The sequence below is a fragment of the Hemiscyllium ocellatum genome, chromosome 16, assembly GCF_020745735.1.
Source record: "Hemiscyllium ocellatum isolate sHemOce1 chromosome 16, sHemOce1.pat.X.cur, whole genome shotgun sequence".
NCBI lineage: Eukaryota > Metazoa > Chordata > Chondrichthyes > Orectolobiformes > Hemiscylliidae > Hemiscyllium > Hemiscyllium ocellatum.
This window is the reverse complement of record NC_083416.1, coordinates 14,612,433-14,634,965: the sequence shown is the minus strand read 5'-3', so window position 1 is coordinate 14,634,965 and position 22,533 is coordinate 14,612,433. Positions and strand designations below refer to the sequence as shown.

General features: G+C 44.3%; 1 protein-coding gene across 2 annotated transcripts in view; it reads left to right on the top strand.

The window, feature by feature from the left end:
• Positions 1-16,076: 16,076 nt before the first annotated feature.
• The window catches only part of LOC132823149 (programmed cell death protein 4-like), a 30,278-nt gene continuing 23,821 nt past the window's right edge, over positions 16,077-22,533 (top strand). The window contains exons 1-2 of one of the 2 annotated variants that reach the window (XM_060836718.1): positions 16,077-16,339; positions 22,019-22,267. In XM_060836718.1, the coding sequence (XP_060692701.1) occupies positions 16,312-16,339; positions 22,019-22,267 (277 nt within the window). In that variant the 5' untranslated portion in view covers positions 16,077-16,311. Of the gene's footprint in view, positions 16,340-22,015; positions 22,268-22,533 lie in introns of both variants that reach the window. The other variant, XM_060836717.1, reaches the window with a different exon arrangement.

Sequence of the window (22,533 nt, the reverse complement as noted above, 5' to 3'; positions counted from 1 at the left end):
CAACCTGAGAAGTTTAGAAAATTATGAGAGGAATGGATAGTCAAAGTCTTTGTCCTCAGGGTAGAAATGTCAATTACTCAGGGATATAGGTTTAAGGTAAAAGGGGCAACATTTAAGAGAAGGGTGAGAGGCAGGTTTTTTTTTAAAACAGGGTGGTTAAGTGCTTGGAATGTGCTGTCAGAGTAGGTGGTGGAGTTGGATACAATAGCAACATCTTAGGTATCTAGACAGATGTATGAATAGGCAAGGAATAGAATTAGAATTTGGTTTACTCATTAGGGGTACTCAAGTACAGGGATACAGCAAAAAGTTAGTGTTACCATTCTCCGGTTTAATTGTGGAGAGTCCACAACCACCTGATGAAGGAGCGTTGCTCCGAAAGCTAGTGTTTCCAATTAAATCTGTTGGACTATAACCTGGTACTGTGTGATTTTTAACTTTCTACACCCCAGTCCAACACCGGCATCTCCAAATCATGGCCATTCTCTGGCGCTATCTTAGGTACAAGCTTTCTAGGTACAAAACTTAGGTAAAAAGATAAATAAATAGAAGTTCGCGTTACAGTTCATGACAGTGTCAAGTAATAAATAAGAAATAAAGTTAAAAATTCCAAATTACATGGGCTTGCAGTTCCATGATGGGCTTTCCCCACAATGGCTCAATCTTTGTCCCATGCTGGGCTTGATCTGTTGATTCCTTGAACCTCCATGCAGCTGTATAGCCATCGACTGCCATCTGGATTCATTAGCCACCTCGCCACAGGCTATCAGACTGCTGCTCTGGGCTCCCAGCCACTCCCACACTGCCACCGACTGCCTGAGTTCTGCCCAGACACACCAACCACCTTGTGGCCGACCACCAAGGTCCCTGCTCTGGGTCCCCTGTTGCTGCTGTCTCCATTACCGAACTCCCTCCTGAAGGTAAATAGAAAATAAAAACTAAAATAAAAACTAAAACAAACCTGAAAGAAAACATGAAAGCAAAGTTGTCAGAGTGCAGGAGCTCCAGCTCAGGAGTCCTTACTCTGCCGCCACCTTGTTCTGAATGGAGGGATACTATCAGCGTACAGGCCAAAGGTTTCAGTTCAGAAAGGCATCGTGTTGGTGCAGTCTTGGTGGGCTGAAGGGCCTGTGCTTCTGCTATATTGTTCTTTGTGTACAAGGGGAATGCAATCCCACCCAGTCACATGATAGTGAAGCATTGCTGAAGGTTAGGTAGAAACAATGACTGCAGATGCTGGAAACCAGATTCTGGATTAGTGGTGCTGGAAGAGCACAGCAGTTCAGGCAGCATCCGAGGAGCAGTAAAATCGACGTTTTGGGCAAAAGCCCTTCATCAGGAATAAAGGCAGAGAGCCTGAAGCGTGGAGAGATGAGCTAGAGGAGGGTGGGGGTGGGGAGAAAGCAGCATAGAGTACAATAGGTGAGTGGGGGAGGGGATGAATGTGATAGGTCAAGGAGGACGGTGGAGTGGATAGGTGGAAAAGAAGATAGGCAGGTAGGACAAGTCATGGGGACAGTGCTGAGCTGGAAGTTTGGAACTAGGGTGAGGTGGGGGAAGGGGAAATGAGGAAACTGCTGAAGACCACATTGATGTCCTAGGGTTGAAGTGTTCCGAGGCGGAAGATGAGGTGTTCTTCATCCAGGCGTCTGGTAGTGAGGGAGTGGCGGTGAAGGAGGCCCAGGACCTCCATGTCCTCGGCAGAGTGGGAGGGGGAGTTGAAATGTTGGGCCACAGGACGGTGTGGTTGATTGGTGCGGGTGTCCCGGAGATGTTCCCCAAAGCGCTCTGCTAGGAGGCGCCCAGTCTCCCCAATGTAGAGGAGATCGCATCGGCAGCAACGGATACAATAAATGATATTAGTGGATGCGCAGGTAAAACTTTGATGGATGTGGAAAGCTCCTTTAGGGCCTTGGATGGAGGTGAGGGAGGAGGTGTGGGTGCAGGTTTTGCAGTTCCTGAGGTGGCAGGGGAAGGTGCCAGGAAGGGAGGGTGGGTTGTAGGGGGGTGTGGACCTGACCAGGTAGTCACGGAGGGAACGGTCTTTGCAGAAGGCGGAAAGGGGTGGGGAGGGAAATATATCCCTGGTGGTGCGGTCTGTTTGGAGGTAGCAGAAATGCTAAAGGTTGGCAGACAGGTTGAGCAAGATGAGAAGGGATAGCTTCCCTTTAGGATGGCATTTGTGACTTACGGAGCTATACTTGTAAAGTTGTGGAGACAGATGAGTGTTCTGGGAATAAATTTAAATGATTTAAAATATTTTAAGTCCTTGAGAGGAAAGAAAGGAAAATGTTGATGTTTATGGAAGTTTGCAGGAGCAGTTAGGTGTTTATTTTGCAGAGATGGGTGATAGACCATAAGACATAGGAGTGGAAGTACGGCCATTTGGCCCGTCTAGTTCATTCCACCATTTTATCATGGCAGATGGGCATTTCAACTCCACTTACCCGCACTCTCCCCATTGTCCTTAATTCCTTGCAAGGTCAGGAATTTATCAATCTCTGCCTTGAAGACATTTAACATCGCAGCCTCCACTGCACTCTGTAGCAATGAATTCCACAGGCCCATCACACTCTGGCTGAAGAAATGTGTCCTTATTTCTGTTCTAAACTGACCCCCTCTAATTCTAAGGCTGTGTCCACGGTTCCTGGTCTCCCTACCTACTGGAAACAAATTCCCAGCATCCACCCTTTCTAAGCCATGTAAGTTTCTATTAGATCTCCCCTCAACCTTCTAAACTCTAATGAATACAATCCCAGGATCCTCAGCCTTTCATTGTATGTTAGGCCTACCATTCCAGGGATCATCCGTGTGAATCTGTGCTGGACATGCTCCAGTGCCAGTATGTCCTTCCTGAGGTGTGGGGCCCAAAATTGGACACAGTATTCTAAATGGGGCCTAACTAGAACTTTATAAAGTCCCGGATGCACTGCAGATTGTGATGACTGCAGCTTTAATCATTAAAGACCGAATAGCAAACAACACCAAATCAAAGTCAAGATTAGAGTGGTGCTGGAAATGCACAGCAGGTCAGGCAGCATCCGAGGAGCAGGAAAATCGACGTTTTGGGCTGGAGCCCTTCATCAGGAACACTAAGTCAAAGTCATACTTCTGCAGAAGAAAGGGTCTCAGAGGGGCAAGGTATGAATGACCTACACAAACATGTCTATCAGAGGCCACTGCTGACTTTTTGAATGAGCTACCAAAATCAATCCACTCTCCTGCTCTTTCCCGATAACCTGACACGTTTTCTTTTTAAAATTTTTATCCAATTCCCTTTTGCAAGTTACTACCATTAAGCTTCTTTCAGACAACGAAGTTCAGATTCTAACAATTTACTGCATTGAAAAAGACATACGTCTCACCTCTCCCCTAGGCCTTGTCCTGTTTGTCTAAAATCTAAATTCTTTTGTTACCAAATCAGTAGAAATCATTTCTCCCTCTCCAACTCATTAAAGCTCCCCCTCTGTAATTTTTAATCCCTCAGTTAAATACCCATTTAAACCTGGATTTTCTTCTCATTTTCTGAGATTATGATGCAGTCTTAGTGTACTGAAATGGGAGTTCTCACATGGCAGGAATATGTTTTGAATCTTGCTGCTTTTCAATCTGCTGACAGTTTACAAACATAAGGCACACAGTCACTAACTGTTAACCTTTAACCTGCCTGTCAATAAACTCCGCTGTTGCACTCAGTCAATTGAGCTATTACTCATGACAATTAAATCCTTTATATCCTTATACTTTTTTTGCATCGAATTAAACCTTACCTTGGGCTAACTATTTGAGATCACAACCCTACAATTAAAAAAAAGCACAACACTGAGGAAGGAGGATTGGTTGTTGGGAACAGAGATTTATCACAGAATTTGAAGTATTGCTGTCTCAGAAACAGCAACGTTAGGGGTGGAAGCAAATTATTGCAGATGCTGGAATTTGAACTGAAAATAAAAAAATGCTGGAGGTCACAGAAGGTCAGGCAGCATCCATGGAGAGAAAGTAAGCTAACGATTCAATTCTAGATGACACTTCACCTGAGCTGATGTGAGTTATGGAGGAAGCAGCATTTGTGCAAATGTGGGAGTGGGATGTTGGGATTGCTGGGGGAGAAAGGATGTTGACAGTTCAGATTTAAGTGATCGGAATGTGAGAATGGCAGAACAATTACGTGTCAAACTGCCAGAGTGGAAAGGTCAGACAGGGAGGGAAGAGAGGACATGGTGACAGAGAATGTAACAAGCAAAATAAAGAAACCGAAACTGAGCTGAAAATGTGTTGCTGGAAAAGGAATGAGCCCTTCTTCTCCTCATTCGTGAAGAAGGGCTCATGCCCGAAACGTCGATTCTCTGCTCCTTGGATGCTGCCTGACCTGCTGCGCTTTTCCAGCAACACATTTTCAGCTCTGATCTCCAGCATCTGCAGTCCTCACTTTCTCTTAAAGAAACTGAAAGCAATAGGTTTACAATCTGAAGGCGTTGAACTGAATATTGAGCCCAGAAAGTTGTAAAGTGCCCGGTCTGAAGGTGAGATGTTGCTCATCCAGTTTTCCCTGTGATTCACTGGGACATGACAGCATGCCAAGAACAAACATGTGGGCATGCGAGCAGGACATTCTGTTAAAATGACTGGCAATGGGAAAGTCTGGATGGACTGGATTTTAAAATTTAAAGAGAAAACATATATTCCGCGAAGTGGTTTCTTCAATGCAGGGTCAGCCACATCAGATGCAGTGAATACACTGATTAGAGGAGGTGCAAGTGAAATACTGCTTCACTTGGAAAGACTGTTTAGGTCCTTGGATGGTAAGCAGAGAAGAGATGAAGGGGCAGATGTTTCATCTTCTGTGGTTACATGGGAAGGCGCTGTGGGAACGGGGAGGGGGGGGGGGTAGCGGGTGGGGGGCAGTGTAGGTGGTGATTGTGGTAGAGGAATGGACCAGGGTGTCCCGGAGGGAACCATTCCTGTGAAAAGCAGAGTGAGGGGAAGATGTGGTGGCTTTCTGCTCGAATTGTCTGAAATGGCAGAGAATGTTCCTTTGAATGCAGAGGTTGTGGGATGAAAAGGGAAGACAATGGGGACCCGATGATGCTGTTGTGAATGATGGGAAAGGGCAAGAGCAAAAGCGCAGGTGATAGGTCGACATGGTTGAGGGCTCTGTCAATCACAGTGGGCATGAAATCATGGTTATGGAACACCTTCAGATTATGAACTCATTCCTAGCCTTTCCTTTAGCTTTGCTTGTACATTCTCTGTTTCTGTATCCTTTCTCCCCTCCCCCCATTCCCCATCTGTCCTTTCCAGCACGGCAGTTAGACACGCCATTGTTCTGCCGTTCTCACATTCTGATCACTTAATCTGAACTATCAACATCCTTTCTCCCCCAGTACTCCAACAGCACCCCCCCAACCTTTGCATAAATGCAGCCCCCTCCATATTTCACGTCAGCTCTGACGAAGAATCAGCTCGAGTCAAAACATTACCTTGCTTTCTCTCCATGGATGCAGCCTGACCAGCTGTGATCTCCGGCAGTATTTATTTCACCAGAGCAGCAGAGTTGGTCATTGAGCCAAAATTCAGGTGAAGCGCATAGTGCCAATACTCCTGAGGTCAGGGAGCACACAATGCAAACACTGCTGCATTCAGGGAAGATATAGCACTAACTTCCTAGAATTCAGGCAGTAGGGATTGCAAACTGTCCCAAAATCAAGGAGTGCAAAACTTCCAACCAATCACTGCTGGTGCATCACATGAGCCACTTTTCACCTGACTTCAGATGTTGACAAGTCATAGATTAGATTAGATTACTTACAGTGTGGAAACAGGCCCTTCGGCCCAACAAGTCCACACCGACCCGCCGAAGCGCAACCCACCCATACCCCTACATTTACCCCTTACCTAAGGTAAACCTAACCTTAGGTACCCCTTACCTAACACTACGGGCAATTTAGCGTGGCCAATTCACCTGACCCGCACATCTTTGGACTGTGGGAGGAAACCGGAGCACCCGGAGGAAACCCACGCAGAGAACGTGCAAACTCCACACAGTCAGTCGCCTGAGTCAGGAATTGAACCCGGGTCTCAGGCACTGTGAGGCAGCAGTGCTAACCACTGTGCCACCATGCCGCCCATAACTTGATATGTACTTGAAAATTTACATATGGCTGGGGAAAGGAAATGGGGTGTGTGCACTTACTGGCTTTCATCAGTGCTATCAGGAGGATATTCAATTATTAGAAGGAGATGTGGAGAACAAAGCTTGAGTGTGGCATCACAAAACTCAGTTATCAGGAACTGTGAAAATCTTCAGCTTTTTTTAATGCAGTGTTTAAACTAATGGAAGGTAAATTTAGGTTGGGTCAGATTTCAGCACATTCTTCACAGAATGATCAACATTTGTCCCCTGGGTGGGATAGTTGAGACAGAGTCATAGAGATGTACAGCATGGAAACAGACTCTTTGATCCAACTCGCCCATGCTGACCAGGTATCCTAACCTAATCTAGTCCCACTTGCCAGCACTTGGCCCACATCTCTCTAAACCCTTCCTACTCATGTACCCTTTCAGATGCTTTTAAATGTTGCAATTGTACCAGTCTTTACCACTTCCTTTGGTATCTCATTTCATACACCCACCGCCATCTGTGTGAAAAAGTTATCCTTGAGGTCCCTTTTAAATCTTTCCCCTCTCACCTTAAACCTATGCCCTCTAGTTATGCTTCTACCCTGAGCAAAAGACATTGGCTATTCACCCTAACCATGCCCCTCGCTATCTTGTAAGCCTCTGATGTTCCAGGGAAAATACCCCCATCCTATTCAGCTTTGCCCTTTGGCTCAAAACATCCAACTCTGGCAACATCTTTGTAAATCTTTTCTGAACTCTTTTAAGTTTAACAGTATCTTTCCTATGGCCAGGAGACCAAAATTGAATGTAGTATTTGAAAAGTGGCCCAACCAATGTCTTGTGCAGCCACAACAGACTGCAATCATTTTAAGGAACAGCTTGATGCTGCCTTGGAACCAGTCAGGGACACTACTGAGTGAACTGAGGCGGCAAGCCTCATTATACTTTTTTATTCCCGACTGTTTTTGCAACACCGTCTGCATCTGCTCCACCCTCCTCTCCGACCTATCACCTTCATCCCACCTTCATCTACCTATCGCATTCTCAGCTGCCTTGCCCCCGAGATTCACCCCCTCACATTTATCTCTTAGCCCCCCCCCCCTCATTCCTGATGAAGAGCTTATGCTCAAAATAGCGACTCTCCTGCTCCTCGGATGCTGCCTGACCGGCTGTGCTTTTCCAGCACCACAGTGTTCAACTCTGATCTCCAGCATACTGGCTTTTATTGGTAGAGGAATTGAGTTCTGGAGTCTTGAGGTCATGTTGCAATTGTATAGGACTCTGGTGCGGCCGCATCTGGAGTATCGTGTGCAGTTTTGGTCGCCATACTATAGGAAGGATGTGGAGGCACTGGAACGGGTGCAAAGGAGGTTTACCAGGATGTTGCCTGGTATGGTAGGAAGATCGTATGAGGAACGGCTGAGGCACTTGGGGCTGTTTTCATTGGAGAAAAGAAGGTTTAGGGGTGACTTGATAGAGGTGTACAAAATGATTAGGGGTTTAGGTAGGGTTGCCATGAGAACCTTTTCCCACGTATGGAGTCAGATATTACGAGGGGGCATAGCTTTAAATTCAGGGGTGGTAGGCATAGGACAGATGTTAGGGGTCGATTCTTTACTCTGCGAGTCGTGAGTTCATGGAATGCCCTGCCAGTAACAGTGGTGGACTCTCCCTCTTTATGGTCATTTAAATGGGCATTGGATAGGCATATGGAGGATAGTGGGCTAGTGTAGGTTAGGTGGGCTTGGATCGGCACAACATCGAGGGCCAAAGGGCCTGTACTGCGTTGTATTTTTCTATGTTCTATGTCTGCAGTCCTCACTTTTTTCTGTCTACTTTCATTGAATACTTTGGAAATTTAGCAGATGAGTCATTCAAAAGATACACAACCTTGGAAACATACTACTTTCAACAGATTTGTTTGAATCTTTATAAAACTATCTTCATTTACTTAATACTGAATAGTTCAACTTGTAACATTGGATTAGAAAATACACATTTAAAAGTGTTCCTGTGGATTTAATATTACATGTGCCTTATCCCAGTTTACAAATGTTCTAAATATTTAACAATGACTTACTTTGACACGTAGTGACTTATGTTGCCCAGTAAATACCTTGGGAGATGGATGACAAGTTGATGAGTTTAAAATCTTGGGGTGGGGCTGCAGCAGCCCGATTAGCTTTGTAGGAGTCAGTTTTGTACAAGTTGAAAACAATGCCGGAAAATGGACATGCTTCTGAAGAAAAAAGTAGAGCACTCATGAAAAAAATTAAAAATCATGCAACACCAGGTTATAGTCCAACAGGTTTATTTGGAAGCACTAGCTTTCTGAGCGTTGCTCCTTCATCAGGTGGTTGTGGAGAATAAGATCGTAAGACACAGAGTCATAGGGTCATAGAGATGTACAGCACAAAAACAGACCCTTCGGTCCAACCCGTCCATGCTGACCAGATATCCCAACCCAATTTAGTCCCACCTGCTAGCACCCAGCCCAAATCCCTCCAAACCCTTCTTATACATATACCCATCCAAATGCCTTTTAAATGTTGCAATGTACCACTTCCTCTGGCAGCTCATTCCATACATATACCACCCTCTGCGTGAAAAGTTGTCCCTTAGGTCTCTTTTATATCTTTCCCCTCTCACTCTAAACCTTTGCCCTCTAGTTCTGGACTCCCCCACCCCAGGGAAAAGACTTTGTCTATATATCCTATCCATGCCCCTCATAATTTTGTAATCCTCTATAAGGTCACCCCTCAGCCTCCGATGCTCCAGGGAAAACAGCCCCAGCCTGTTCAGCCTCTCCCTGTAGCTCAAATCCTCCAACCCTGGCAACATCCTTGTAAATCTCTTCTAAACCCTTTCAAGTTTCTCAACATCTTTCTGATAGGAAGGAGACCAGAAATGCATGCAATATTCCAACAATGGCCTAACCAATGTCCTGTACAACTGCAACATGACCTTCCAACTCCTGTACTCAATACTCTGACCAATAAAGGAAAGCATACCAAATGCCTTCTTTACAATCCTATCTGTCTGCAACTCTACTTTCAAGGAGCTATGAACCTGCACTCCAAGGTCTCTTTGTTCAGCAACACACCCTAGGACCTTACCATTAAGTGTATAAGTCCTGCTAAGATTTGCTTTCTCAAAATGGAGCACCTTACATTTATCTGAATTAAACTCCATCTGTCACTTCTCAGCCCATTGGCCCATCTGATCAAGATCCTGTTGTAATTTGAGGTAATCTTCTTCGCTGTCCACTACACCTCCAATTTTGATGTCATCTGCAAACTTATTTACTATACCTCTTATGCTCACACCCAAATCATTTATATAAATGACAAAAAGTAATGGACCCAGCACCGATTCTTTTGGCACTCCACTGGTCACAGGCCTCCAATCTGAAAAACTACCTTCTACCTTTGAGCCAGTTCTGTATCCAAATGGCTAGTTCTCCCTGTATTCCATGAGATCTAACCTTGCTAACCAGTCTCCCATGGGGAACCTTGTCCAGTGCCTTACTGAAGTCCATATAGATCACATCTACTGCTCTGCCCTCATCAATCTTCTCTGTTACTTCTTCAAAAAACTCAATCAAGTTTGTGAGACATGGTTTCCCATGCACAAAGCCATGTTGACTATCTCTAATTAGTCCTTACCTTTCCAAATACATGTACATCCTGTCCCTCATGGTTTCCTCCAACAACTTGCCCACCACCGAGGTCAGGCTCACTGGTCTATAGTTCCCTGACTTCTTCTTATCGCCCTTCTTAAACAGTGGCACCATGTTAGCCAACCTCCAGTCTTCCAGCACCTCACCTGTGACTATTGACGATACAAATATCTCAGCAAGAGGCCCAGCAATCACTTCCCCAGCTTCACACACAGATCTAGGATACACCTGATCAGGTCCTGGGGAATTATCCACCTTTATGTGTTTCAAGACATCCAACACTTCCTCCTCTGTAATATGGACATTTTTCAAGATGTCACCATCTATTTCCCTACAGTCTATATCTTCCATATCCTTTTCCACAGTAAATACTGATGCAAAGTACTCATTTAGTATCTCCCCCATTTTCTGTAGCTCCACGCAAAGGCCGCCTTGCTGATCTTTGAGGAGCCCTATTCTCTCCCTAGTTACCCTTTTGCCCTTAATGTATTTGTAAAAATCCTTTGGTTTCTCCTTAATTCTATTTGCCAAAGCTATCTCATGTCCCCTTTTTGCCCTCCTGATTTCCCTCTTAAGTATACTCCTACTGCTTTTATACTCTTCTAAGGATTCACTGATCTATCCTGTCTATACCTGACATATGCTTCCTTCTTTTTCTTAACCAAACCCTCAATTTCTTTCGTCATCCAGCATTCCCTATACCTACCAGCCTTCCCTTTCACTCTAATAGGAATTTATAGCAAAAAATTACAGTGTGATGCAACTGAAATTGTATATTGAAAAAAATCTGGATTGTTTGTTAAGTCCCTCATCTTTTAGAATGACTATGTAAATCCTACAACATTTTTTAAAAGTTACATTCTCAAGTGGACTTTAACATCAGGTGCATGTCGGCCTAGATAACGCATTGAAGATGTGAGGTGCCCTGTGTGAGGCTGTCTGTGCTCCTACGTTCAGACTGATTCCATATCTAAAAAAGAGATTTACATGGATTCATGCAGTGTTTAAGCAAACCAAAATATACTTCTGCAAGTACAAATTTACCCCACAAACGTATTTGTGTGTGTGTGTGTGTGTGTGTGTGGTGGGGGCATGAGTGTCTGTGAGAGAGTGTGTGTGTGAGCAATACAGGCAGATCACATAGTTCAGTAGCATAGATAAGTAAACAATCGATAAACAGCAGCAAAAACAAAAGCACAGGTACAGGCAAATGTTAAGAGTTTGTGAGTCCATTCAGTATTCTAACAACAGTAGGGTAGAAACTGTTTTGAAACCGGCTGGTGCGTGTGTTCAGGCTTCTATACCTTCTCCTCGATGGTAGAGATTGTGGAAAAACATTGCCAGGGTGGGATGGATCTTTGAGAATGCTGGCGACCTTTCCTTGACAGTGATCCTGGTAGATATATTCCCTAGACGTGAGGTTGGCCTTTGTGATTGTCTATGCTGAGTTCACCACTCTTTGTAACCGTCTCTGGTCTTGAATGGTACAGTTGCCATACCAGGTAGTGATACATCCAGACAGAATGCTCTCGATGGCACACCTATAAAAGTTGGCTAGGGTATTCTCCGTCATTCCAAATTTCCTCAGCTGCCTGAGGAAGAAGAGACGTTGTTGAGCGTCCACATGAAGAGTCCAAGATGGCTTGTTGTGGATGACCACTCCCAGGAGCTTGACACTCTCCACTCAGTCCACCTCTGCGCTGTTTATGTGTGGGAGGCTGGTTAACATCCAACTGAAAGTCAATAATGAGTTCCTTGGTATTGCTGGCATTGAGAGCTAGGTTGTTCTCAGTGCACCATTCTTCCACCTTCCGTCTGTCTTCTGTTTTGTCGCATCTGAGATTCAACTGACTTTTGTGGTGTCATCAGCAAACTTGTAAATGGCATTAGTCTGGTATTTGGCGATGCAGTCATGGGTATACAGTGAGAACACTAGTGGGCTGAGTACGTATCTGTGAGGGGCTTCAGAGTTGAGGGTTAGTGAGGATGAAATATTGTCCCCAATCTTCACTGACTGTGGCCTGTAGGTCAGGAAACTGAGGATCCAGTTGCAGAGTGTGGGGCTTAGTCCGAGATCACTAAGTTTAGTAATCAGTCTCGAGGGGATAATAATGTTGAAGGCTGAACTGTAGTCAATGAGTAGGATTCTTACGTAGCTGTTCTTAGTATCAAGATGTTCTAGGGAGGAGTGAAGGGCAAGTGATATGGCATCTGATGTGAATCTGTTGGTCCGGTAGGCAAATTGGAGTGGGTCAAGGGTAGTGGGGAGGCTAGAGTTGAGTAGTGTCATAACCAGCCTTTCAAAATACTTCATGACCATTGAAGTTAGGGCCACTGGGCAGTTGTCATTGAGACATGCTGCATGAGCCTTCTTATGCACAGGGATGATGTTGGCCCTCTTGAAACAGACAGGGACATGGCCTGCTGCAGGGAGAGGTTGAAGATGTCCAAGAAGACCTCTGCCAGTTGATCTGCGCATGCTCTGAGTGTACGGCCTGGTACTCCTTTTGGTTCCATCGTGTGTGTGTGTTTGTAGTGCAGTGGAGTCACACACACTCGCTCACAGACGCTCATATCCCTGGCACACATACACCCACACACCCACCCACATACGTACGCGCGCACACACACACACACGTACACACAGATATAAGTTTGTGGGGTGAATTTTGTACTTGCAGCATTACATTTTATTTTACTCAAAAACTGCATGAATCCATGTAAGATTCTGTAAATTCCTTTTTTAGAAATATAAACAGTCTGAACATTGGGGCACAGACAGCCTCACTCAGGTCACCTCACACCTTCAATGCATTATCTAGGCCAACATGCACCTATTGTTGAAGTTCACTTGAGAATGTAACTTAAAAAAAATGTTGTGGGCTTTACATAGTCATTCTAAAAGATGACAGACTTAACAAGTAATCCAGATCTTTTTCAATATAAAACTTCACTGTAAATCTTTTCTGTGTCTTACAATCTTACACTCTACAACCACCTGATGGAGAAACAGTGCTCCGAAAGCTAGAGGCTCCAATTAAACCTGTTGGACTGTAACCTGGTGTGTGATTTTTAACTTTGTACACCCCAGTCCAACACCGGCTCCTTCAAATCACGACAAGAATGTTTTCCTTTTCAATGAAATGATTGGCACATGCCTGGTCTAGATGGTTTTGCGTGTAGTTGAAGCAAAAGGGGTAATAAGTATATCTGAAACTTTGCTGACTGATTCCTCGATGTGTTTCCATTGCAGTGTTTCTGAAAATTTGATTTTTATAGGTAAAAGATAAAGTTGCCATAGTCCCACCAGTATGTGGGGCTGCTCACATTAGAGAGGGAGAGAGGGGCCAATAGTGATGGTTTAAACTGTGGGTTCCTCAGGCAAGGGGAGAGGGGGAGAAGGAGAGCCCCTCAGAGTAACCTCAGTCGGTGTAGGAAGTGAACCCACACAGTTGGTGCCACCATGCATCACAAACCAGCCATTCTGCCAATTGAGCTTTTTACAGACGAACCTGCCTGCTGAAAACTCTGGAGTAATTTGCTCCTATGCTCTTTTCTCTGTACTGCTTCGATCTGCTGATAATTATTCTGTGCATGGAATGCAGTAGCCAGGCAACCAGCCAGAACAATATCAGCAGCTTGCATTTATATGACACCCCAAAGGGCTTCACAGGAGCATTTTCAGTATAAAGTTTGCCTCTGAAACAGATAAGGAGATATTAAGTTTCCAGACTGTCACGCAGGAAGACAGACGCTGAATGCTTTGTGGACAGTATTACAAACTGTGCCTTGACAGCTGAAGGCATGATTCTCTAAAATGGAGCAATTAAAATCCAGCCTGTTCAAGTGGCCAGAACAGGATAGACATTTTGGTCTTGGAGAATTTTAGGATGTTGGGCAGTTGATCAATGATAGTGCGAAGATGATGAAAAGATCATGAACACATTTTAACTGATAATCTGAGAGCTCAGGGCTGGGAAGGGAGGTGGACAATTCCTCATTTTTATTCCAACATGGAGCAGTGAGCTAATTCACTCAACATGAATAATTATGGTTCCTAACGGTTATACATTGAACAGCAAGTGAGGAAGCAATTGCTTGCCTTCAGCGATTTGCATCTGGTAAATGCAGTTCAGTATTTGAATTTAACTGGTTTATTTGTGGTTTGCTGCCATGCTTTTCACAGGCCAACCTTGTGGAGATAATCTATCTCTGCTGGTCACTGAGCTTCATGTCATCAAAGTCAAAACGGCTCAAATTGGCCTCCACATCCCATCTCTCTGAAAAGGATGTGAAAGGACAATGCCAGAAATAGGAGGACAAGGCAGAGCAGATGGTGAGTCTTTTTCTCCAGGCAAGAGTCAGAAATGCTACGTTGATATAAGATCTTTCAAACTTCAAGGTAGGTTTAAAGACAATGCTTTCGCTGATAAAATAGCGTAAGACAAACAGTGCAAATCTATGATTTGGAGATGCCGGTGTGGGACTGAGGTGTACAAAGTTAAAAATCACACAACACCAGGTTATAGTCCAACAGGTTTAATTGGAAGCACACTAGCTTTCGGAGTGACGCTCCTTCATCAGGTGTTTGTGGAGGGCTCGATCGTAACACAGAATTTATAGCAAAAATTTACAGTGTGATGTAACTGAAATTATACATTGCACTACACACACACAGATATTCCTACACACACACACACTCACATACACACGGACACAGGTACACATAGACGCGCACACAGACACCCACACACACCCTTACAGACACACACACTCCCACACTCACACAAGCACCCCCTCGCAGACTTAAGACACTCTGCACACACTACACACACACACACACTTTCTCACACTCACAACCCCCACCCCAGACAGACAGACACACACTGACAGACAAAGACCCACATGCACACATATATTTTGTGTGGTGAATTTGTACTTGCAGAGTTACATTGCACTTTGCTGAAAAACTGCATACATTCATGTAGAACTCTGAGCTCAAAAACTGCATGAATTTATGTAAAACTCTGTTATCTCACTTTTTAGATTAGAATTGATCTAAACATCAGGTCATAGACAGAGAACACAGGGGGCTAACACCTTCAACATATTGTCCAGCTATCACCGAGAATGCAACTTTTAAAAAAAGGATTTTGTGATTTACACATGAAAGAAGTGAAACTATCACTGTATTCTAACAGATGAAAGGCTTAACAGACAATCAATTTTTCAATGTATAATTTCAGTTACATCACACTGCAGATTTTTGTTATAAATTCTGTGTTACGATCGAGCCCTCCACTATCACCTGATGAAGGAGCGTCACTCCGAAAACCAGTGTGCTTCCAATTAAACCTGTTGGACTATAACCTGGTGTTGTGTGATTTTTAACAGTGTAAATCTAGTCATGGTTTGGAGATGCCAGTGTTGGACTGGGGTGTACAAAGTTAAAAATCACACAACACCAGATTATAGTCCAACAGGTTTAATCGGAAGCACTAGCTTTCAGAGCGACGCTCCTTCATCAGGTGGTTGTGACACCTCACAGCACCAAGGTCCCAGGTCAGGTTCAATTCTGATCTCGGGCGACTGTCTGTGTGGTGTTCGGTTTCTTCCCACAGTCCAAAGATGTGCAGGTCAGGTGGATTGGCCATGCTAAATTGCCCATAGCGTTAGGTGCATTAGTCAGAGGGAAATGGGTCTGGGTGGGTTACTCTTCAGAGGGTCGGTGTGGACTTGTTGGGCCGGAGGGCCTGTTTCCACACTGTAGGGAATCTAATCTAATCAATCGAAAGCTAGTGCTTCCAAATAAACATGTTGGACAATAACATGGTGTTATGTGACTTTTAATTGTAAATTTAAGTCACCAATAGCGACCTCAGGAGAAATATCTTTACCAACAGAATGGGGATGGTACAAGGTGCAGTTGAAGCCAACAATATATTCATTTTTATGCAGGCGGAGCTTCCAAGTGAGAAGGGCGAGATGAAGTAAAGGGAAGGGAAGAAATCTCGTGTGGAGTTGTTAAAAAATTCTCTGCAACTTGCTCCAAAGAGCCACATGCACTGGTTCCAAACTTGCAGGAAACTGACAGCCGAGCCCCAGTGTTGTGTCTGCAGGTTTCACTCTGTTCGCCTCTTCGGGTTGGTTTGCACTGGCAATACAAGCATATGTTTTTTAAAAAAAAATCAGCAAGCAAACATTTGTGATTTCAAATATTCAGCCCCCGCCCCCCACAAAGTGAGCCAATCGGGATCGGTCCTTGGACGGTCATGTGATTCGAAAAGTTAACTGGGCAAGAGTTTGGGACAAGTTTTGGAGTCTCCCACTATTTTGAAAGCTGACGGGAGGGGGAGGAAAACAAAGTTAGGTGGAGGCGGAAAGCAGAACTGAGAGTGACCAACTGGAAAGGTTCAGTGAAATAAAGCAGAGACCAGACCGAGCGTGATTCCTGATTGTTTTTGCAATTTGGAGTCTGGAGAGAGGGATTTAAAAGCAGGCTGCAGGAGCCAATGGCGTCTGAGGAGAAACAGTATTTGGGTAAGAAGGAATTCTGCAGAAATGGAAATTTAGGAGTGGGTAGTACATTTGGTAAGATAAAGGGAGGGAAGAATGTTTCTAAAGCAGAGAAAACGCTGGGGATTTCAATCATAAGCATTTGGTTTGAGTTGGAGGGGTCTTCAGGATGCTGTATTCCCCCTTTTCCTCTCCTCCTCATTCTGCCTTCAGTGTTTACAGCTCCTGACAGTGAGGAGCTACTGTTTTCCGTCCCTGTGTTGAAAGGTGTGGGTCTTGAACGTTAGCGAGGGCACAGCAGCCTTCCAGGGTATGTTGTTGTTGCTGCTGCAGACCGCGCAAGGATCCCTGGCTTGGAGTATGTTAAGACTTGTGTAAAATCATCAACGTTCAACAGTTCTGTCCAGACGTGAGCCGCGGTGTGACATTTACTGCGGTAATTTGAAAGTAAATCCCGAGCAGATATTCATTCGGCTGTATGTGAGGGAGGATCCTTGGAGCGGTGACGGGATATTTGGGATTTCCTGTCTCAGTAATTTGGTTACTGATGGATTTAGCAAAGGAACAGAGAATTTTAAGATCAGTGTTGCCACCTCCGGCTGTCAAACACTTGGCTGTCCTTTTCCCCTGTCAATTTGTGTGTCAGATCAGTGCTGGTTATTTCCGGCATATAGAGAGAGAGAGGTTAATCTGTTATAAATTATCACCTCGAGTAGCATTTACTGATTGAGAATATCGATAATGTAAAGTGTGAGGGGTTTGGCAAATAACTGTATGTAGTTCCCTTCGGCAGAGAGGGGAAATGGTGACCCCTCAGATGGTGGACTGGTCACCTCTAGCCCCAAGTTAATGATCTGGGTACACAAGCTCACAGCAGCTGGTGAAACTTAACTGAAAGCAATAAGAATCTAGAAACTCTTTGCAAATATGTTAGGGGTTCTTGTTTGGCAGTGGTAGGGCCACTTTTTCTGAGCCAGGGGCCCCAGATTAAAGTTCCACCCTGCTCCAGAGGTGTGTCATGTCTGAACAAGTTGATTTTTAAAAAAAAGTCTGGAATCGAAAGCTAGCCTGTGTTCGTGACTGGTTAACAAAAGTGAAGTTACGAAGATCATCTCAGGCATGGTAACCATGAATCGATTCTCAGTTGTTGTAAAACCTTATCTGGTTCACTGAAATCTGCTGTCCTCAGCTGGTCTGGCCTACATGTGACTCCAGATCCACAGCAACATGTAAATGGCCCACTCAGGTCAAGGGAAATTAGGGGCGTGCAACAAATACTGGCCTCCCCAGTAATGCCCACATCCTGAGCTGGAGTAAAGAAACTCCTGGCCTGTTTCTATGCTATAACCAATGGAGGTGTTTGAAGAGAAGTGGACACCAATGAGTGACTCAGCAGGAACAGCCATTTTGCCTAATGATTGCTGCTAGCGGATTTCACAGTCAGGTGAATTTTAAATGCAGCCACTATCCGTATATCACAATTTAGTTATTTATATTGAGAGATTATTTTGCAGTTTGCATGTGAGTTTATCTTTACTATTCCCTGTGCACACATTATAGGATTCATAGTAATTGTCCAGTGTGTACAGTGGGCACATCATGTTGACACAATGGTGCTCTCCATGAACTTGAGTTTGTCCTAACTTGCTCACCTAGTAACCCAGTACTCACTAACTGACACTGACTTTCAGTCACCAATGCCTTGATTTTAAAATTTACAACTGTGTGCCCAGTCATGCATGGGGTCACCCTTCTGTATCTCTGCAACCTCCCACCCACCACCACCTGATGTTTATGTACCATGTGTAATGTAATAACATTCCCCAAGGGGCTTCTTGGGTGCAGTACAGATTCTGCAGAGGGTTGTAAGACCTGAAGAAATTCTAAAGATAAGGAGGGGCAAGCTCACGAAACAGGATTAAGAATTTAAAAATCAACACATCAGGAGGCAATGTATGCCTGCAAATACTGGAATGAAAGGCGTGTGGGATTTACTATGCCCCATAGAAACAAGCAGCTTAGTTTTGGGACAGGTAAAATTGCCACTGGGCTACTCTCTTATTAGAAATGACCGGTGGTGGTTTGACCTGAAGGTCATCTCAACCTCTCCCCTTCAGGTGTTAAGGACAGTCCTTCATGGTAACCTCAGCCAGTGTGGGAATTGAACCAATGCAGCACACTGTCCATGAGTCAGCTGTCTGGCCAACTGAGCTAAACCCATTCCCAGTTCACAGGAATGTGGGAACTCAGTAAAGAACATGTTGGACAACAAAAGCATGGATGATCTGAGAAGGGTGTAGTTGGGAGAGGTGATGGAGGTGGAAAGAGGCAGTCTCAGTTATCACATGAATGTTGGTATTGTGTCCACCTCCTTCACCAGTAGCACATTCCAGGCACTTACCACCCCAAGTATTAAAAACAAACTTGCTTTTACATCACCTTTTAAACTTGCTCTCTTTTACCTTAAATCTATGGGCCCTACTAATTGACACCATACCTAGATCTCAAGTCTGAAAAACACCCATGCAGGGCTACTCTGTCTTCTATGACTAAGCCAGTTCTGTATCCAATTTAACAGCTCACCCATGCAACTTCACTTTTTGTGTCAGCCTGGCATGAGGGACCTTGTTAAAGACCTTGCTAAAGTCCATACAAACAAGATCTACCACCCTGCCCTCACCAATCAACTCCCTTTTGGTTTGTTGAGCAGTGCTGTCTCGTTTCTGAAAAGTCAGTGCAAAATTACCTCTTTAGATGCTTTGCTGTGGGACTTTAAGGTTGTGAACAATACAATGTCAATGCAAATCTTTTTGTTTTTCACAACGTATATGGAGGTGTGGGTGTTGGTGGTGAAAAGAATTTGTTTAAGTTCTTGTTTTGTAAAGGGCCATTATCAGTCTTTTGAAGATAAACCAAACATGATCCATTCTCTTCCCAAATACATAGGGTTCTTGCCCCAATTCTATCAGTTGTGTACCCCCTCACTTCACCCTCTGTGAACAGTGGAAGGATTTGCAGGCTGTTTGACAGACTATGATGTCAAACCTCCATGCCTCTGTTCAAGAAGGGAGGAAGACAGGGCAGTTGAAGAGATGGTTTAAAAGATCTCCACAGTCTCAGAATAGCGGGTGGGGATGCTGTAGCCAGACTTCAAAGACACATCTTCTGCCAGATGCTAATCCAGAATTCAAGCCAGAACTCTGATCTTCACTGCCAGGACTGTCTAGATTGAGGCTTTGGGTCCTGCACCTTCTGACCTAGAGCTAGGGAATGCTATGAACAAGGCGCAGACTCACTTCATTCTTGCAATAGATATACAATACAGCTGATAATAAATGGAGGAAAGAACCTTGTAAGATCATAAGACGTAGGGGCAGAAGTAGACTATTCAGCCAATCAAATTTATTCCATCATTCATTGAGATCATGGCTAATCTGAAGATCCTCAACTCCATTTTCCTGCCTTATCCCTGTAACCTTTGACTCCTTTACTCATTAAAAATCTCTTTCCCAGCTTGAATACACTTAATGACTCAATCTCAACAGCCCTCTGTGGTGAAGAATTCCACAGATTCGTGACCGTCAAAGAGAAAAAATACTTCATCTCTATCTTAAATATGTGGCTCCTGTATTCTGAGATGTTGCCCTCTGGTCCTAGTGGTTTCTGAAACTTGTTAAAATGGCTGAAGCTCAATTGAATGCACACCCCTCCCCCTTGCCTGTCCCTCCACTGGACTGTAAAATTATTTGGATAGCAATTTATCATATCAAAACAGTCTCTAGCACTTTGCACAAATTACATTGACTTTAAAGTTAATGGCTGTTTGTTTTGTTCTCGTGATTTGACAAATCTGCCAGCGTCAGGTGCTAGTGTGATAAGTGTGCCAATTGCTCTTGTGCGGATGTGGAAGGAGAGGGTTGGCTACTGGAAGGGGAGGGGAAGGGAGTGGGTGGGAATTTGCAGCTGTCTGACCTGGGAATTTAATCCAGAATGGCAGCTTTCTTTGGTACTTTAGTGTGGAGTTTTCAACCTCAACATGGTGGCTGACATCAGCCGCTTATCTTGCCCTGTAGAATTCTCCTTCTCAATCCTTTCTTGCTCTAGGCTTTTGAAGAATTCCTCACATTCCTTCTTGAACAGTGTTATAGTCCCTCTCTTGTACTCTGTCTGTAAAGCAAATGGAAACACTCCTTCTTATCTGACAGTGGGAGCAAGACATATGTTGAATACTTTTTTGAACTTATCTGATTCCCATTCCAAAGATGTGAGAAATTGCTGACAGATTCTAATAGAATGTGAGGTACTACAATGCTTTTGACTCTGATATTAAACCAAGACCACCTCTTCTGACAAGGTGATTGTAAAGGCCCCCAGTCACCATTAGAAGTAGACCAGGGCATTTTCCCATGTGCAGTGAGTATTGTCCATTCTTCAACATTATTCAAAATCTGAGTGTTTGTCGTTATCCTATTGCTGTTTGCTGTGTGCAAACTGGTGCATTGTTTACTAAATTACACTTTTTAAAAGAAACTTAAGTCATAGATGGCTGTGAATTGTATGTATAGAGATCGATAATGTTGAAGAATCAAAGTGAATTGAGGTATCTGGGGATAATGAAGGTAGAGTTTAGGCAGGTCAGTTTATGTTGAGTGGCTGAGCAGTCTTGATGGTCTTAGGGACCTAGTCCACCTTCTGTTTTTGTGCTGGCTGAGGAGAGTCACGTAACTTGTATATCTTTAAAATGTGCTGATTGGGGTCCCTCTGGACTGTACCTGCTGGAGACGTTTCCAACTCATTTTAAATTAACACTGAGGTCAACTTTTTAGATCCTGTCGGCAGTAGACTGGCAAACTCAACATGTACTGCGGGGGGGGGGAGATGACAGGATGTAGGAAGGGGACTTGCTGCCACTGTGATCTGTCAGTCAGGGACCTTAATCTGTTGCCTCAGAATCTTGAGTTCTTTTTCAGCCACTGAATCCCCAAATCCCACTCTAGAGACACGAGCAACAAAATCTACATTGCTCCACTACAGTACCGAGGGAATGCTGCACTGACAAAGGTGTTGCCATTTGGGTGAGAGGTTAATCTGAGACTTTCCTCTCCAGGTGTAAAAGATCCTGTGGCAATGTTGAGAAGACAAGTTTAGGTTAACGAGCTTTGACAAAGTTTGTAGCTCAGGTTGAGGTTCTGGATGTACATTTGCAAACCTACATCCACAAGTTTAGGTATCACCTTCGATGGCCTGAACCAGCATTGCAGGAACAGATTCTCTGGTCACTACCGTATTGCTGTTGTGGGAGCTTACTATGTTCAAATTGATTGCTAAGATTATAACAGTGACCACACTTTATAAATACATAAAGTGTGGTATGAAGGGCTTTTGCCCGAAATGTCGATTTTCCTGCTCCTCGGATGCTGCCTGACCTGCTGTGCTTTTCCAGCTTCACTCTAATCTAGACACTTTTTATAAATATTTAATTTGCCGTAAACACAGTGAGATATCTTGAGATTGTGAAAGTTACGATAAAAACAGTAATTTTTTTGAGCTATTACTTCAAACACATCTCTTAGGTCAGGTAATTTGTCACCTCTCCTAATGTCTCCTTTGACTGACGACAACTCTGTTTGATAGTATTCCAGTGCATCATGTTTGTCATGTTAAAGATGCTACATAAATGCAAGTTACTGTTGTTTGCAGCAGCTGCTGAATGCACTCAGACTGAGGATGGGAGTGAAGCTGCGAGAGCTGGGGTTCTAGCCTCCCGGGAGGAGGAGTTGCACAAAGCACAACTTAGTGCTAAGGCCAAGAGGAAGCTGAGGAAGAACTCGTCACGTGACTCTGACTCCAGCCATGAGTCCTTCTCCGACAGTATCGAGGCCCCTGGCACTAAAGGCAAAATGGGAGACAAGAAATCTCGGTCCGGGAAAGGCCGGGGGCTTCCGAAGAAAGGTAAGTGGGAAAATTCAGGCAACATTGGGCGAGGCGGCTTGCTGTTGAAACTTGGGTGATTGTAAGTCTTTCTTCAGATTTCCATTTCCCCTTATCAGACAGACTCTGAGGTATATCCTCTCTGAGACCTCAATGACCTTGCTGGTGTATGGAACCCAATGGGACGCACAAAGATAATGGACGTAGATTCATATGGTGGAATGGACCTGCTTCGAGGGGCCCTTTTCTTAAAAGGATTCTCCTCAAAAGTCATGTCAGTAACCAAT